Source organism: Dipodomys merriami, unplaced genomic scaffold, assembly GCF_024711535.1.
Source record: "Dipodomys merriami isolate MVZ:Mamm:240054 unplaced genomic scaffold, mDipMer1.0.p SCAF_34, whole genome shotgun sequence".
Lineage (NCBI taxonomy): Eukaryota > Metazoa > Chordata > Mammalia > Rodentia > Heteromyidae > Dipodomys > Dipodomys merriami.
The window spans coordinates 5,108,094-5,124,870 of record NW_027204937.1 but is presented as its reverse complement, the minus strand read 5'-3'; the positions used below and the strand labels follow the sequence as shown (position 1 = coordinate 5,124,870).

Below are 16,777 nucleotides of genomic sequence, written 5' to 3'. Positions count from 1 at the left end.
CTTGTTGATGCCTTAGAAGGATGATATTCTCATCTCACAATCCTGAAACTCATCATACATGCATAGTCCCTTTTTTGACTAAAGTAATATGCACATAAGGTAATATGCACAAATTCCAGGGATTGAAATGTGGACATTTTGGCGATCATGATTTATCCTACCACATCGAGTAAACCTATCTGTACTATTTCAGAAGTGCAAGATAGCATAAACTCTGGGATATGAAGACAAATCAAAATAAGAGATTTTTTTTACACTTTGCAAAAGGCCCTGAGAATAAAAATTCTACCTTTTCATCCCCCATGTTTTAGCCCTTACATCTGAAGGAGCTGTTCATAAGAAAAATTAGCAATTGAGCCTCAGTGCTCATTTTTTATTATCACTTCAGCCTGAGGCCATCTATTAGCCTTCTCTCATCCTACACTTAAGACTATGAGTAAAGTTGAGCTAGATACCAGAGTTTCACATAAAGGTCTCAGTGGGACTTCAGTGTGCGCGATAGCTCCTATAGCACACACTTTTCAACGTCATCAGCAATAAACCAGAAAACAGCCAAACTGAGTTGTCTTTGAGCACAGAAGTCCCCTGGCCAATGAACATACTAAATTTGTGTCACAGTTATTGATTGTTCTGATGATGAGTTCCTCCTTCAGGAAGCAAGCTGGTGAATTTCTTTCATTCTTTCTCTTTATGCGACTGACATACTAATAGAAGCATTGTTTCCTTCTGGAGGAGGAAACTTCACTTCTCATATAGTGTAGTGTGAGGGATCATTCACATTAAGAACAATGTTGACAAAAATGAGCTGTCTAGAAGAAGGTGGGTAAGATGATGGAAAATCCTAAACAATGAATCGTGGAGACAGAGAAGTTGCAACTGGGCAAGATGAATGAGGAGATAGAAAGGTTATATTGCTTCTTACTCACTATGGATATCAATACATACATGTATTCATTATTTTCCAAGTGTTCTTTTTTCCATCTCACATAATGTAGCCTAATAACAGACATGCTTGACATCGGATGCCATGTTTGTCTGATTCGCATCCTATTTTCCTGCCTCTCTAATGAAATTTTTCTCTCAAACTACAAGCTTAAGAATTGGTTTAGTTTTCATCCACTCGAGTGCTTGGAGCTGTCTGTGGTCCCCTAGCAGTGGGGCAGGACACAGCTCCACTATATTGCTCCTTCTTGAGGAATACAAACCGGTTTCTCCTCCACACCTTTTCTTCCAAATTCTTCCCATAGGGTAAAAGCCCTTGTATGTTGTAGAAAATACCAATGCTCTGAATAAACCAATGCATACTGTACTTTGTAGCACCCAGACAAGAATACTACGAGTTTCCATGAGGAAAATCTCATCTGCAGTACACTGGATCTTTTCTTGGCTGGAACTGAGACAACTTCTACAACATTGCGATGGGGTCTGCTGTACATGGCCCTAAACCCAGAAATCCAAGGTGAGCAGGTAACCAGTGTACCTAGACCAGCAAAGAATGGAGCTCATGAAACACATGGCTCAGATGGGGGTCAGAGGCTAGCATGAAATGTAGGTAAAATACCCATGAGGTGGTATACACTTGATAATGGGCACGTTCTTCAGATGATCTGTGAAGATGGTGATCAGTTCTGCAGCTATGAATATGAGATTCCCTACCTGCAAGAACCCCAAGGTCAAAGAAGGGAAGAGTGAAATGAATTAACTTTGTAAACAGATTCCCCATGAAGAGTTACACATTCATATGAAAAGCTAGTGTTGCTTTCCTTTCATTTTAGTAGAATCTTCCCACTTCCTCCTAGATGTTGTTCAGTCCTCTTAGTCTGGTACATGATACCCTCTGATATGTCTGTAAGGATCAGAGAAAGAAGACTTCCATGGGGATCAGGCAGAAGAGCGTTCCTTAGGAGAACCAAATCACTGGCCTGTACCGTATCTCTCATGCAGAGAGAGAACTTACAGTGGGGAGAGATTATGTAGGGGAAGATGAGAAGGAGTTGTAACTGGAGTAGATGAGGAAGTGACCTCAGAGCCTGGGGGACCTCCACTGCCCCCCGGTACCCCAGGTACCTGGGTTACAGGTGCTGGGCAGGGACTTCTAGGGAGAGCACTTGTAGTCTTGCATGGAGAACAAAGTGGGAGGAGTCTTCTTGGGGTTTCACATGGAGTGAAAACAGGAGAAGGAGCCATTTTTCTGGGGTGGACCTAACAATGTCCTTTCTACCTTTGTAATGAACATCAACATCCCTTTCCCTACAGAGTGACTTTGATAAAATTATATTTCAAATTACTCCATATTGTAAACCCATTATCTATTTTAAGGGAATTTGCTCAAATATTACCCCTCTAAGACACTTTAACACTCCTCCAGCAAATTGCTAGCTAGGAATTCATTTGCATTTTCTTCTCCAGAGATTCCCTAATGTACCCCATGCCATGCAAATTGCATTTTATTTTTATATCTTCCCCATAGACTATCATCCTTTCAAAGAGAACAGCCATTCCCAACATATGTCTGCTTCTGGATTCTGGATCATTTTGAGCAAGTAGAGGTAGGGAGGGGAATGATCATTGTAGTGTTTTTCAAAATGTGTCAAAAAGTTTATTAATGAGGCATACAGTAGTTTAGTTTATCAAGACCAACTATTTTTCCCTAGGCTAAGAATAGAATAGAAAAGATCAGAGTGCTTCTTGGGTACTAAAGATAAATTTTCCCATGATACCTTCTTTCATATATTGAATCATAACATAAATGCTGCTTTTATGTATATATATTTATGTACATTCATCTTGGGTTTTTTTGGGGGGGTCCGGTTGTGGGGCTTGAGCTCTGGGCCTGGGCACTGTCCCTCAGCTCTTCAGCTCAAGGCTAGCGCTTTACCACTTGAGCCACAGTGCCACTTCTGGCTTTTTTCTTTTTGCTTATGTGGTGCTGAGGAATCGAATCCAGGGCCTCATGCATGCAAGGCAAGCGCTCTACCACTGAGCCACCTTCCCAGCCCCTCATCTTGGGTTGTTTGTTTGTTTTTTTTGGGTCCGGTCGTGGGGCCTGAACTCTGGGCCTGGACGCTGTCCCTCAGTTCTTCAGCTCAAGGCTAGCGCTTTACCACTTGAGCCACAGTGCCACTTCCGGCTTTTTTCTTTTTGCTTATGTGGTGCTGAGGAATCGAACCCAGGGCCTCATGCATGCAAGACAAGCACTCTACCACTGAGCCACCTTCCCAGCCCCTCATCTTAGGTTGTTTTTAAAATGCATTTCTACCTAAAATTTTTTTTAAGTTTAGAAGATAATGAGTTCAATACAGATTGGCTTCTGGAGCTAAGGCTCTCTAATGTGAATGGATTAAAGTATTAGGAGTTCACACTCCTGTTAACTATAACCAACACAGTCCATGTATTAATTTACTATAAATTCATAAACAAAATATGAAATACACATGAAATGGAATACTGACATTAAATAATAATGACTAAATAATCAAACCCCCATTCATGGCTATAGCATGCATCAATTTTGAAGATATATACTAGTTAAATACACCAATCACATAAGAAGTATTCTTGTAATATTCCATTGAAATGAATGATCTAGAACAGTCAGATTTACTTAGACAGAAGGTAAAATGTTAGTGGCTACATGCTAGGGAAGGAAAGAGCAAAGAGTTATTTAATGGGGTTTCAGTTTTATAAGACCAAAAAGTTCTGGTGATTTGTTTTGCTGAACTGTACACTAAAAATGATTAATATAAGCCAGGAATAGTAGAAGACACCTATATACCCAACATTTGGGAAGAGGACTTAATAATCAAGTATGAGCTCCTAATGACTTAATTTGCCTATTTTCTACCACGAGACCCATTCACTATGAAACAAATGTGACTCATAATCTTGCTTACTGAATATTTAGTTGCCTATATCCAGTATAATAACCATTTTACATCCAAGTGATTTTTATTCTTTTCACAATTATTTTACTATCTTTATATTCATTAGAAAATAGTCTACACCTTAATTAAAAATAGAAGAACAGCTTTTGCAGGCAGGAGCCCAGCCTGGCAAGGAAGCCTTAGAAAACACACACTGAAGTTTCCATTGTATATAGTCTTATTTAAAAAGAAATCAGAAGCCAGAGTTGAATGGACAGAATGGAAAAAGAACAACAAAATCCTGTAAGTGTTCTGGCCCAAGTGTTGTCCAGACAGAGGGAGTAGAAAGAAAGACTAAAAAGAAAACACTGTGTTAAATACTGAGCAGGAGCCAGGCAGGGTTTTAGAGACCACTTAGTCTATATACATGGTGAAGATTCTCTCATCCTCACCCTATTTGATCACAGGATAGAGTTGGGAAATTACTTTGAGTCAGAATAATAGCAGCACAGATCATAAGACATCAACATTCTGTGGTCACCTGTCTCTGGGAATATCCAGCAAGGTTGCCTAGTACTTGTTCACCAAGAGCTTGTTTCACCAGGAAAACTTGGCGAGCTGCAGAGAAAAGTCTGACTCAGAGACTTGGTAATTCCATTTGGAGAAAAGTGACTCTAGTTTGTTGAGAGGAGTGGAAGTATATTCATGTAAAGCTCTGGTAGAGAAGGAGAGAGTCACAAAGCATTCCAGTGCAGCTGTGTGTCCTTGTCCCAGAACCAGACACTCAAGAGTCTCTGGAGATTAGTCTAGCAGTCTGTTTACAATCTGCCCTAACCAGTCCAGTTCCGAAAAGTAATGACCACCAGCGCACCCCTAAAACTCACTCTCTGACTGGAGGCAAACAGCACAAAGGAAAGCAGAAGGAGCCAAACTAACTGGGGAACTGCTCCCACTGGATGCCAGCTTGCCAAATAGGTCAGAGAAAGGCAACTCTGAGCTCACATTAATGGCATGCACAGAGGATTAGAAATTCATCCCCTTTTATTATTTAAACCATTTTATTCTGTTATTTCCCTTCATTTCTTTTCTTCTATCTGTCGATAGACTACTTTCGAATAGAGACTTCTTTTTTCCTATTTTTCTTTCTTTCAATCTAGCTTTCTTTCTTTCATTTTTTGTTTGTTTGTAATGGGCTATGAACTCAGGGCCTCACTCTTGCTCAGCTCTTTTTCCACACAACTGGTGCTCTACTACCTGAGCCACATATTCAGCAAGATGTGTGTGTGTGTTCCAATAAAGTTTTATTTTTAAAAACATGATAACATTAGGATTGTTGTGACACTTTTTTGTTGTTGTTAGCCGTAATGGGGGTAGAAGTTAGGGTTTGGTAACTTTCTAAGTGGGTGCCCTACCACTTGAACCATACAACCAGCCTGGATGATTTTTTTCTGTTAGTACAGAGGGGCTTGAACTCAGGGCCTGGGAGCTGTCCCTGAGCTGTCCAAAGTTAGCACTCTAGTACTTGAACTACAGCTTCACTTCTGGACTTTTGGTCGTTAATTAAAGATAAGAGTCTTGAGTTAGCTTTGAATAGTGATTCTTAATTGTTTCTTTTTTCTTTCCTTATTGAGATTAAGTGATTACATAAATTTCACAAATTTCACAGTATTGTTGGACAGTGGTATTAGTTGAAGTCACAAACACATTTTAACTTCAGCAAGACTTTTTGCTAGTAAAATGGAGCTGGAATTTCATGCACTAGTCTTCCCAGGCTGACTATGAACCACAATCCTCCAAGTCTCAGCCTTCTATGTCGCTAGGATTACAAGAGGGCATTTGGAGGTGATGTCTTTGGGATATGATTAATCCTCATAAGAGAGGATCGGTGATCTTACTGAGGAGGTATCAGATTGGTGCTTTGTTCCTTGCAACATGTAAGGACACAGCAGGAGGGGTCATCTGTGAGGCAGACTGTGGGTCCTCACCAGACACCACATCTGCTGGTGCATTGAGACAGGACTTCACAAGCTCCAGAATTACAAGTGATGTGGTGTTTGTGCTATTTACAAGCCACTGGGTGCAAGGCATTTTGATATAGCAGCTCAAACAAGATAAGCTATTACTGTGAGCTTAGCCATGCGGATCCTTGTTACTTCATTCCTGAGCCTTCATTCCTTGTTACTTCATTTGCTTACGAAAGTGAAAGATGTGACACTTTTTTTTAATAAGCCAATGAGTGGGTTAGGGATCATTTTGTTTATTTTCAATCTGGTCACCTTTTTTTTGAAGTACCATTAGTGAGATCTAGAAGACCACTCTAGAAAGAAAGAATAAATTGTAAAAGAAGCCAGGTGCTGGTGGCTCACTCCTCTAATCCTAGTTACTCAGGAGGCTGAGATCTGAGGATCACAGTTCAAAGCCAGACTAGGCAGGAAAGTCTTATTTCCAATAAACCTTTGGAAAACCGGAAGTGGCATTGTGGCTCAAGTGGTAGAGCACTAGCCTTGAGCTGAAGAGCTGAGGGACAGTGCCCAGGTCCAGAGTTCAAGACCCATGACCAAAATAAAAATTGTAAAAGTAACAGAACTTCCTATTCTCTTCCAGAGAAAGTACAGGCAGAGATTGACAGAGTGGTTAGCCGGGGGAAGCAGCCAAGCTTGGCAGACCGAGAATCCCTGCCCTACACTTATGCTGTCATCCACGAGATACAGAGAATGGGGAACATAATCCCCTTGAATGTGCCCAGGGAAGTGACAACTGATACCACATTGGCCGGGTACCACCTGCCGAAGGTAACCAGGCACTACCAGGGTCAGATCCTAATTCTGTGTGAGTTCATCAAAATGAACCTGAAACTGAAAAGTGACAGGTATTTTGTGTTCCAAGAAATCACTTAAATGAGGGGTTTGATTGTTTTATCTGCTCTTGTGTGCCACATGTTTAACTATTATGTGAAAAGGACAAAGGAATATTCCTGGGCCAAATATGCTTAGAGGAATCCTGGATTTGTTTCTTTTTTCCTTTTTTTTCCATTTTCTTTCTTTAGTTTTTTTTTCTATGTGACTTCTTAGCATTGTTACTATGCTAATGTGCACTGTGACTCTCCTTAAGCAGACAGCAGTCAACCATTCCATCATACTTTGCCATGTAAAACACTTTTCTTTGACAGCTAGAGCATCTCTCAGAACCAGAGTACTGCCAATTTCTGTGTAGGATCTTCTGCATTGGAGACCTGCTGGGTCTAATGACACACTGATGACAGTGGTTCTACTATAAAGTTGCCACGGGGAGTTTTCCAGCTCTTAAAGCAGTGCCCATGGTGGGCACTTTCTTCTCACAAAGGAAACTGGTTTAAGCTCTGTGTTATTAATTATTGGAAATGGTGAGAAAGGAACATATACTCCTTAAGTAATCATTTTGCACTGTAGACTATTAGCCTCATATAAATTGCCTTACTTAGTTGCTTATTTGTTTGTTTTTACAAAGATTATGATTCCTATCTTATTGACCAGGAATTTGTGGCTCAGGTAAGTTAAGCTTGCATGAGAGCTCTCCACCTCAAATTCAGGGGATTAAAGATACAGAACCAACCTGTCTATCCTTCACAAGCTAAGAACTGGGGAATGTCTACTCCAGTGGCCCACAAAAATCATTGATCTGACTCTGCCAAAGCAACCTCAGATGAGACTTGAACTAAACTAAATATAGGAGCATTGTTTCATAACAACATGAGCATCAGTGCTATCAAACATAAACATGGAAAATGGCTCTTGGCAGATAAAAGAGTTCCCGGTACTTTCTCAAACAACAAAACAAAACAAAACTTGTCTTTCTTTAAGTTTAAAATGAATTTCCTTTCCATTTTTCTGCATTGTTTCCTGTCAAATTCCCTGAAGAAGCTGTGTGTGTGTGTGTGTGTGTGCGCGTGCGCTCGCGCGTGTGTGTGTGTGTGTGTGTGCATGTGTGTGCGTGCGTGTGTGTGTGTGTGTGTGTGTGTGTGTGTGTGTGTGTGTGTGTTTGTTTTTGTTGTTTTGTATTTTCCCTCCTTACAATACTGGGGGAGTCCAGGACCTTGTACTTGCTAGGTAAATAGTCAGTTGAGCTGTACCAAATCCTGAGCAAGATAAGATGCTAGTATGATCAAGGCCATAATGACCTTCTTATTCCACTCCTTAGCCTAACCACACTTAAGGGAAGCTAAAGACTTTACATTCCTTTAAATAACCCCATGAATGGGAATATTTCCACACTTCACAGATCCCTGACAGACAGGACCCTTAAGATTTCCATAGAGAGCTCTCACAGGTGCCCTAGTGTCCTCTAGATCTCTGTAGAGAGCACGGGTTGTCTAGTATCTTTCTCCAAAGTGTGAAATTGCATTATCTTCCCTTGTTTCTGATCTTCTTGGTCAGCCTGTGTGGGTCTAGTTGTTTAACACCCTCTGGATGGCATTCTTTGGGACAGTCTCCAGAGCTAAAAGCAGAAGAGCAAACCCAGCAGACTGCTTGGTGACAACTTCTGTTGCCTTACTCACTGAGCCGCTCGGGCTGGAGGCTCGGGGGGGTGGGGGGGAAGCAATTTTTCAGCTGCTTTTGCTTTCTTTAGTTTGTGTTTACCATTCATTTAATTCCAGTGATCCACCTCTCCTTTACAAAACTCCTACTGAAAAAATTTTGCTTCCATTTTAATAACCATCCAGGGCACTGAGAAATCTAGTTGAATATGAAATGCAGGCTAGGAGCCATGGCTTTGACTCAACATGTATTTCCAGTGATGGTTCAACCCGACAGTTTAATCACACTGTGATTCTGAGGACATTACTCAACCTCTAACAGCCTGAACTTCATCTCCAAAAGGCATTTAAATCCACCTCACTGGATCTATGGAGGGGTGAAATGACATTAAACACGTGGAGCTTCATATTCATAATGATGGTTATTATTTTTTGTTAATCCAACCATAGCAGGAGCTTGGACAGTGGGAAGAATGGCACAGGTGTCTCAGGTAAAGAGACATTTTTCCATTCAGAGTGGAAGGAAGACATTGCAGAATGGAAGGGAAGGCAACATAATTAAATACCATTCATAGAACTTTGTCCTTAGCATGTGAAGTAGAGGATGAGGACATAAGTGGAAGTTCTAGGAGAGCAAGGTGCCTGAACTCAGGTAACAATTGGAAGAATCTAGGTGATGAAATCCAGAGAGATATAAAGGAGGACCAGCCTTATGTAAAGAAAGACTGCTTTACTGAGGCAGTGGCAGGAAAAGCTTGACTCTGCTCACCCCAGGCAATTTGCATTCATCAATGTTTGTTTCCCTGAGCATCTGTTTCTTTTGGGAAGCTTGTGATGATATTAGGTACAGCATCCTCAACTCTGGGAGAAGGGATGGAGAAGCAGCCATTGTCTAACTGCAATGGGCCTCCTATCACAAGCAGCATAACTGATTTTGATCATATATGGACTGACCACCTGTCACATTCTTTCTACATGGTCCTGTACAAAACAGAGAGTTTGTGGTATTGGGATCAGCTGAAAGCAGATACATGTGAGGAATTCAGGATATGAGCAATCCTGGACAACAGAGCCTGAGGACCACTGCCGCTCTACTTGTGTGAGTTCCAAGGTATCCAACGTTGTGCTTCCTTTTCCAGGGGACCATGATCCTAACCAATTTGACTGCACTACACAAGGACCCCAAAGAGTGGGCCACCCCAGACACCTTCAATCCAGAGCATTTTCTGGAGAATGGACAGTTTAAGAAGAAGGAATCTTTTCTCCCTTTTGGAATAGGTGAGTTGTGATGAACAGGAGTGAGGCAGTAGAGTTCCACCCACATCCTCCCCTCTTCTTCTTCTTGCAGTCCTCTGCTTTACTTGCATATCATCCCATGATCCTGCCCAGGGCAATTTCATCTTGCTGTAGTTGGGAGTCCAGCATGGCTTCTGACCAGGCTCATTTTCAAAGCTTCCTTCTTTCCTCTCATGGAGACTTTTTCCCCCCTTGCGTCTGATCTCCACCACACTTCAAACAGAAATCCAAACCCTGAATGTTGCTCACAAAGAATCTTATAGCTTTTAAGATTATATATTAAAAATAAATTTAGGTCCGAATCCAGGACTTGAACTTGGTCCCTGATGGTTTTGCCATTGGCTAATACTACAGAGTGATGCTTCCAACCCCTAAATTTATCAACTTTAAATAATTTTAATGTTTTTTTAAAGAGTCATTGGGGAGACTACAAAGATAGGGGCACACTATGTGCCATTAGGACATTAGGCAGTATGTCTAATGCTGCCTCTAAATGAACCTGAACTAGATTTGGTTCAAACCTGTACTTATTTCCTGAAAGATATAACTCCTCCCCCTTCTCTTTCTTTGGTCATGGGCCTTGAACTCAGGGACTGGGCGCTGTCCCTGAGCTCTTTTTGCTCAAGGTTAGTGCTCTACCACTTTCAGCTACAGCTCCATTTCCAGTTTTTGAATAATTAATTGGAGATGGCTTCTTTGATTGGACTAGCTTCAAATCATGATCCTCAGATCTCAAAAGTAGCTAGGATTATAAGCATGAGCCACTGGCACCCAGAATTCTATCACCTACATTTGTATACATATGTATATATACATATACATGCATAATATAGAGTGAAAACAGTGAACTCTCTATTATGCTTTTGAGCCATCTAGTTTGTGAGAGTATCATAAGCCATAACATCATGAAATAAATAACAAAATGCATTTTCCTACTCCTGACACTATGCTAGACATATTGCATAGATTATTTCAGTAATTTCCACAATCATTACTGCCATTACTATTTACTGAGCAACTATTATATGATAAGAAGTCATCTTTGAAGAATATTAGTCAATGAAACAGAAATCAATCAAAGTTGGACTATGTAGAGCCATGTAACCCTACAAGGTTCAAATTACAAAAACCACTTTAGAGATAAGGAAACTAAGGTAAGCAAAAAAGGAAAGTAAACTAATAAATTTATGTAACATTGCTAAGACTCCATAGTAACCAAATGTATCAAAAGCTATATCTTATCATCTACCTGGCACTGTCTCTGTGATAAATAAAACTTATCTGGAACCCTCACAGTGGGATTGATGATGATGTACTTATCTAGAATTTAAATTATACCTTACTTTTATGAAGCAGTCTCATTTGCTGCAAATGAATGTTAGACTCAGGCCGGGGAGTAACTGCAATTTGACTGTATGGAGTTTGACCCTGTGCTTGGCTGTCCTGGTTATTTATATGTTCTTTTTCTTTCCTCATCTTTTTCTAAGTTATCTCTGGGTTCCTGTTGCACAACTCATTCTAATCAGAAGGCTGATAGAAGTTGAAGGAACTTGTGCCAGTTTTGCGCTGACAACAATTTCAAGTTTTGTATTTAAAGCCTAAAGTTTCAGATATATTTCAATATACTTCAATTACTACTACTCCTCTTGATTCTTGCATTAGGTTGTGAAACACTGAAACCCTAGAAATGCTTTTACCTCCTGTCTCTTGCATTTGTGGTGAGGGGAATCTTCGCAGAATCAAATTCAGATTCAATTGCCTTAGATAATCTCATACTTTCCTCTGGGCACCCTGTGGTTAATAATGACAGAAAAAAGGTTTGTATTCTTCTTTCTTCATGTAAGCTGACTCAATAAGACAAAGTTGTTTCTATCGAATGTCATGGATTGGTAGACCAGGGTGTGTACATCTCGAATTTTTATACTCCTAGTTTAATTCTCTCTCCCCATGACAATTCCAGACCTGCCTAACTCTTTAAGGCCCCCTTTAAAGTCACAGAGTGCATACTATATATGTTGATACTACATTGCTGCATTACACATAGTCCCAAACAGTATTATTTAAGAAGCATGCATTATTTCACACAAGCATGAATGTCAGATATGCAGCTTTACTGATCCTACCTGTCTTCTATATTAGAGGGCCAGTTCACTGGAAGCTATTCGAGGATGACCTAAGCTGGACAAGTGATACTCTTTTCACATTTACTCTCATCCTCTAGCAAGCCAGCCTGGCTGTTTCCATGGTCTCTTGATATCCAAGCTTGGAACTGGCACATCATTTCTTCCACTGTCTTCTTGTGGCCAGTTCAAGTCATAAGTCCAGCCCCAGTTCAAGGGAAGGAGAAAATCCTACATCTGATGGGGTTTGGGGGTTAGCTCTGAAATCATACCACAAATGACATTACCTGGGGCAAGGTGGAAATTGGAGCCCTTTTGCTGTCATCTCTCTTTCTGATGGAAAAGAATTAAATGCAGAGATGGAAAGCAATTACCTTGGAAATCCTAAAGAAGTTGAGGAAGAATAGAACCTATTTTATTGAACAGTAAAACTGAACCTAAAAAAAAAATTCAGTGCATCAAGAAATGGTCAACACTGCTGTCTGGGTTTTCTACCACATTCTTATTTTTAACATTCAACTACTTTGCAACATTCTTTCTTGAACTTTCTAAGGGTAGCTTTCTGCCACTGTCTCCCAAAACCTTAAATTCATCTCAGAGTGAAATATGCATTTGTCTGAGCTGCAGGAATAACCAACATATATCTTGTTCTAGAAAAGTCTAACTCTGAAGCCTGCATTAAGTCTCAAGGCAAACAGTTCACTGTGAGCCCTGGTAAAAATGAAAGTATAATAAGTACATACTCCAAGGTGCAGTGAAAGTGGGTAGGCATTCAAGCATTCCAGTGGAGTGACTGAAGTTCCAACTGTACGATCAGCATAAAGCCAAGAGAAATGACAGAGCTAGACATATATCCTGCATAGTATAAAAAATAAAAATAACTTGTATTTTAAACAGGGACACATGGTAGGGAAATTGACCAAGCTAAGCAGTATCTCTTTCCTTCTGTCCATATATCTGCATATGTAACAAAGCAGGATATGATGAAGGCAGTTCTGGGTATGAGCTGAGAGGAGGAGGCTCCATATTCAAGACTGCGTTGGGATCACAGGCAATTTGCCACAGGCAATTTCACCTGTGACCCCGAGACCTTGCAAAATGAAAGATAATGAGTAACCAGATTTCTAAATCAGAGACTTGAGTCTAGGAGTTTTCAAGATGGATATATGGTCGCTCATACCACACACTGAACAGCAAAGAAAATGGTAAAAGGCAGAAAAAGAATTTTTGCTAAGTCCCTGAAGGCTCCAATAGCAACTGTAAAAATGACTCATCTTTCTTTGTTGTTTTTTTTTTTCAGGAAAGCGAGTTTGCCTTGGAGAACAATTAGCTAGGTCTGAGCTCTTTATCTTCTTCACATCCCTTGTGCAAAAATTTACATTCAGACCTCCAAAGAATGAGAAACTAAGCCTGAAGTTCAGACCCGGCCTCACACTTTCCCCAGTGAACCACCGCATCTGTGCCATCCCTAGACCATGAGGTTGTAGGAGAAGGAAATTGAAAGGAGACCAAGAAAAAATGGTGTGTGCCCAATCAGATATAAAGGGAGAAAATGAAGCTTGGTTAGAAGAAAGATAAGAGGAATTGGGTCAAAGTATACAGAGTCTCATTTTCCACACTACTATTGTTTCCCTATCAGCTTTGTGCAAATCATTTATGTGGTCTGTGTTTTATCTTTAAATCTCTGAGGTGACAGGAGAATCGTGATTTCTTGACGAAACAAAGTTGTTGTTTTTTTTTTTTACAAGAATCAGGGGATATATTAGATTTAAAGTGGTTTGTAAACCATAATCACATCATAAAACTAAGCTATGCTTTCTTGCATAGACATGTATTTGTGTGTAGGTGTTCAGACAGCTCGAGTGAACATGCTGAAAAGGAATCAATGAGTCAGACATGGCACTTTGAGAAAATCCAGAGTTTGCCAAAAGGCCTCTCCTATGTCTCAGAGCTGTGCACACATGATCTTGATGTTGACTGGGATGCCCAGTGAAGCTTCCAAACTCCAACATATTTTTAAGAATCTGGAAGGCCATATACATGCATGGACTGAAAAAGATCTAAAATGACTTCGTCTCTCACTTGTAGATGACCTTGAAAGTTTAAGTAGGAATTGTAGGATAAGATAGAACAATGAGCTTTCTGTTGCAGATTAAATGGTATAAGCCAACCTACACCTTGAATTTTGGGAGAGAATGCATGATAAAAGAGTTCAATGCATGTGATAAAAATGGACTCAAATCCATGGAACAGTATGCTAGCAGAACAGAGAATCCAATGATTGATTGTGACGAAAAATGGGACTTTTTTTTTTACAAACTTAAAGTCTCTAAACATGAAGCAATAAAAATAATAGCTCTTAAGTTAATGTGTGCTGTGTCTCATTTCTAGAGTTTGACATATCATTTAAAATTCCAGAATTCTCAACAAAACTTATGAACCATGCAATGAAAGGGAAACCATAATTCATTCATAAGGTTAAGAAAAAGCAGTTATTACAAACTGCTCCTGGAGAACCCCAGTCATTGGATAGAAGCTTTTAATATATATGCTTAAAGAACTTTAAGAAACCTTGCTTATAGAATAGAAAGTGTCAGAATGATTTCTCACTGAATGGAAAATCATAATGAGAGAGTAGAAACTATTGTCAAAAGCAAATAACTAGAAGTTTTAGAGTTGAAAATGTGATAACAGAAATTTCTATCTTACTTGAAGGACTTAGCAATGTGTTTGAACTGGCAGAAGGAAGAATGTAAACTTCAAGATTGATTGATGAATTCATGTAGTCTATGGAACAAAAGGAAATAAAAATGAAAATAAAATGTGCTGAGCTTTTTTTTTGGGGGGGGGGTCCGGTTGTGGGGCCTGAACTCTGGGCCTGGGCGCTGTCCCTCAGCTCTTCAGCTCAAGGCTAGTACTCTACCACTTGAGCCACAGCGCCACTTCTGGTCTTTTGCTTTTGCTTATGTGGTGCTGAGAAATTGAATCCAGGGCCTCAGGCATGCAAGGCAAGCGCTCTACCACTAAGCCACCTTCCCAGCTCCATGCTGAGCCTTTTGAGACTATGGAAAGTCATTAAATGTGTTAGAAGTGCATGAGAGGAAACAATAAGAAGGCTGGATAAGCTCACACCTGTAATCCTAACTACACAGGAGTCTGAGATCTGAGGATCTCAGTTAAAGCCAGCCTGTACAGGAAACTCCGTGAGACTCTTATCTCCAATAAATCACTCAGAAAACTGGAAGTGATGCTGTGGCTCAAGTAGTAGAGTGCTTGCTTTGAGCTGAAGAGCTGAGAGACAGTGCCCAGGCCCAGATTTCAAGCCCCACGACCAACAGGAAAAAAGGAAAGAAAGAAAGCTGGATAGGAAGCTGAAAGATTTTATCTCAGGAAACAATGGGCCCCAAATAGCCACATTTAATGCAAAGTATTAACCAGCAGATGCAATGTCCACAAATTACATCTAGGATAAATTTAAAGAGATCTTCCCTTAGATATACCAGCATCAATGTCAAAATCCAAAGACAATTAGAAGATATTGAAAACATAAAGAAAGAAGTGTGTTAGGATTGTCAGCTGAATGCTCACTTGAAACTATTTCACAGTGGGATGACATATTGAAAGTGTTCAAACAATGCAGGCATCTAACAGTCCTATACCCAGAAAATCTATGCGATAAGAACACAAGGGGCATGTGTTTTTGTTGGTTGGTTGTTTGGTTGGTCATGGGACTTGAACTCTGGGCCTGGGCACTGTCCCTGAGCTCTTCAGCTCAAGGTTAGCACTCAATAAAGGTTTTTCTTCCTTGTGATTGTTTCGAACATATTCATAAGATTATTTTTTTGTTGCTTTGTATGTCCCTCCCCCCACGGTATAACCCCTGCTTTCACTGTATTTGATGTTGGTATAATCTGTGGAGGGGAAGGGCAAAACAAATCATTTAAATAGGGATACAGGTGGACCCATTGCAACAATGAGATGTACAAGTTGTTATGTCAAAAAACGAACTTTACAACTTTGGCAGGGGAGAGGGGGTGTGTATTGGGGTGGGGGGTGGGAGTTGGGAAGGGGAAACAAAGGAGGAGGTAACAATGCTTGATAAGAATTGCACTCATTACCTTGCCCATGTAAGTGTAACCCCTCTGTACGGTATTTTCACAATAAAAAAAAAAAGAAGAGAAAAAAAAAGAACACTAGGGAAATGAAGACACTCACAGAAAAACAAAAACAAAATTTATTGGTACACTGCCCATCTATAAGACACACAAATGGGTGTCTTTCATCCCTTACTAACTACTAAACAATGAAAAGATCCTAAATAATAATTTAGAAGTAAATAAGAAATGCCAAGGGCCGGGCACCGGTGGCTCATGCTTGTAATCCTAGCTACTCAGGAGGCTGAGATCTGAGGATGGTGGTTCAAAGCCAGCCTGGGCAGGAAAGTACGTGAGGCTCTTATCTCCAATAAACCACCAGAAAACTGGAAATGGCGCTGTAGCTCAAGTGGTAGAGTGCTAGCTGAAGAGCTGAGGAATAGCGCCCAGACCCAGAGTTCAAGCCCCACGACTGACAAAAAAAAAAAAAAGGCCAAAACTACCAGTGAGTCCGAGCAAAATCATTAAGTATGCTAGAAAACACACTGACATGATTAAAATAAAAGCACAATGTATTAAAACTTGTGGAAATCAACTAACATTATTTAAACATATTATCTTAAGCATGTACATTTAAAAAGATTGTCTATCATTTTACATTTAAGAAGTTCATGAAAGAAAGGAAATTATACAAATGAATAAAAATAAGTAATTCAATAAGAAATAAATGAAATGGAGAAATGAAAAAAATACACATGGAATACCAAAAGTTAATTCTTTGAAAAAAATATTAAATTGGGAAAACTTTAGGTAAACCGAATAGAAACTCAAAGTACAAGAGAGTTCAAAGATAAGGAATATAGGGGTGACACCACTAATGACCTTCTTTAG

The 16,777-nt window shown here is 40.0% G+C and overlaps 1 protein-coding gene across 2 annotated transcripts in view; it reads left to right on the top strand.

Annotated features, from left to right (window-relative positions):
* LOC138803319 (cytochrome P450 2J2-like) overlaps positions 1-14,155 on the top strand; it is a 28,034-nt gene extending 13,879 nt beyond the window's left edge. For both annotated transcript variants that reach the window (XM_069987168.1, XM_069987170.1), the window contains 4 exons: positions 1,318-1,459; positions 6,468-6,655; positions 9,516-9,654; positions 13,093-14,155. In XM_069987168.1, coding sequence (XP_069843269.1) covers positions 1,318-1,459; positions 6,468-6,655; positions 9,516-9,654; positions 13,093-13,271 — 648 coding nt within the window. In that variant the 3' untranslated portion in view covers positions 13,272-14,155. The remainder of the gene's footprint in view (positions 1-1,317; positions 1,460-6,467; positions 6,656-9,515; positions 9,655-13,092) is intronic.
* Positions 14,156-16,777: the final 2,622 nt, after the last annotated feature.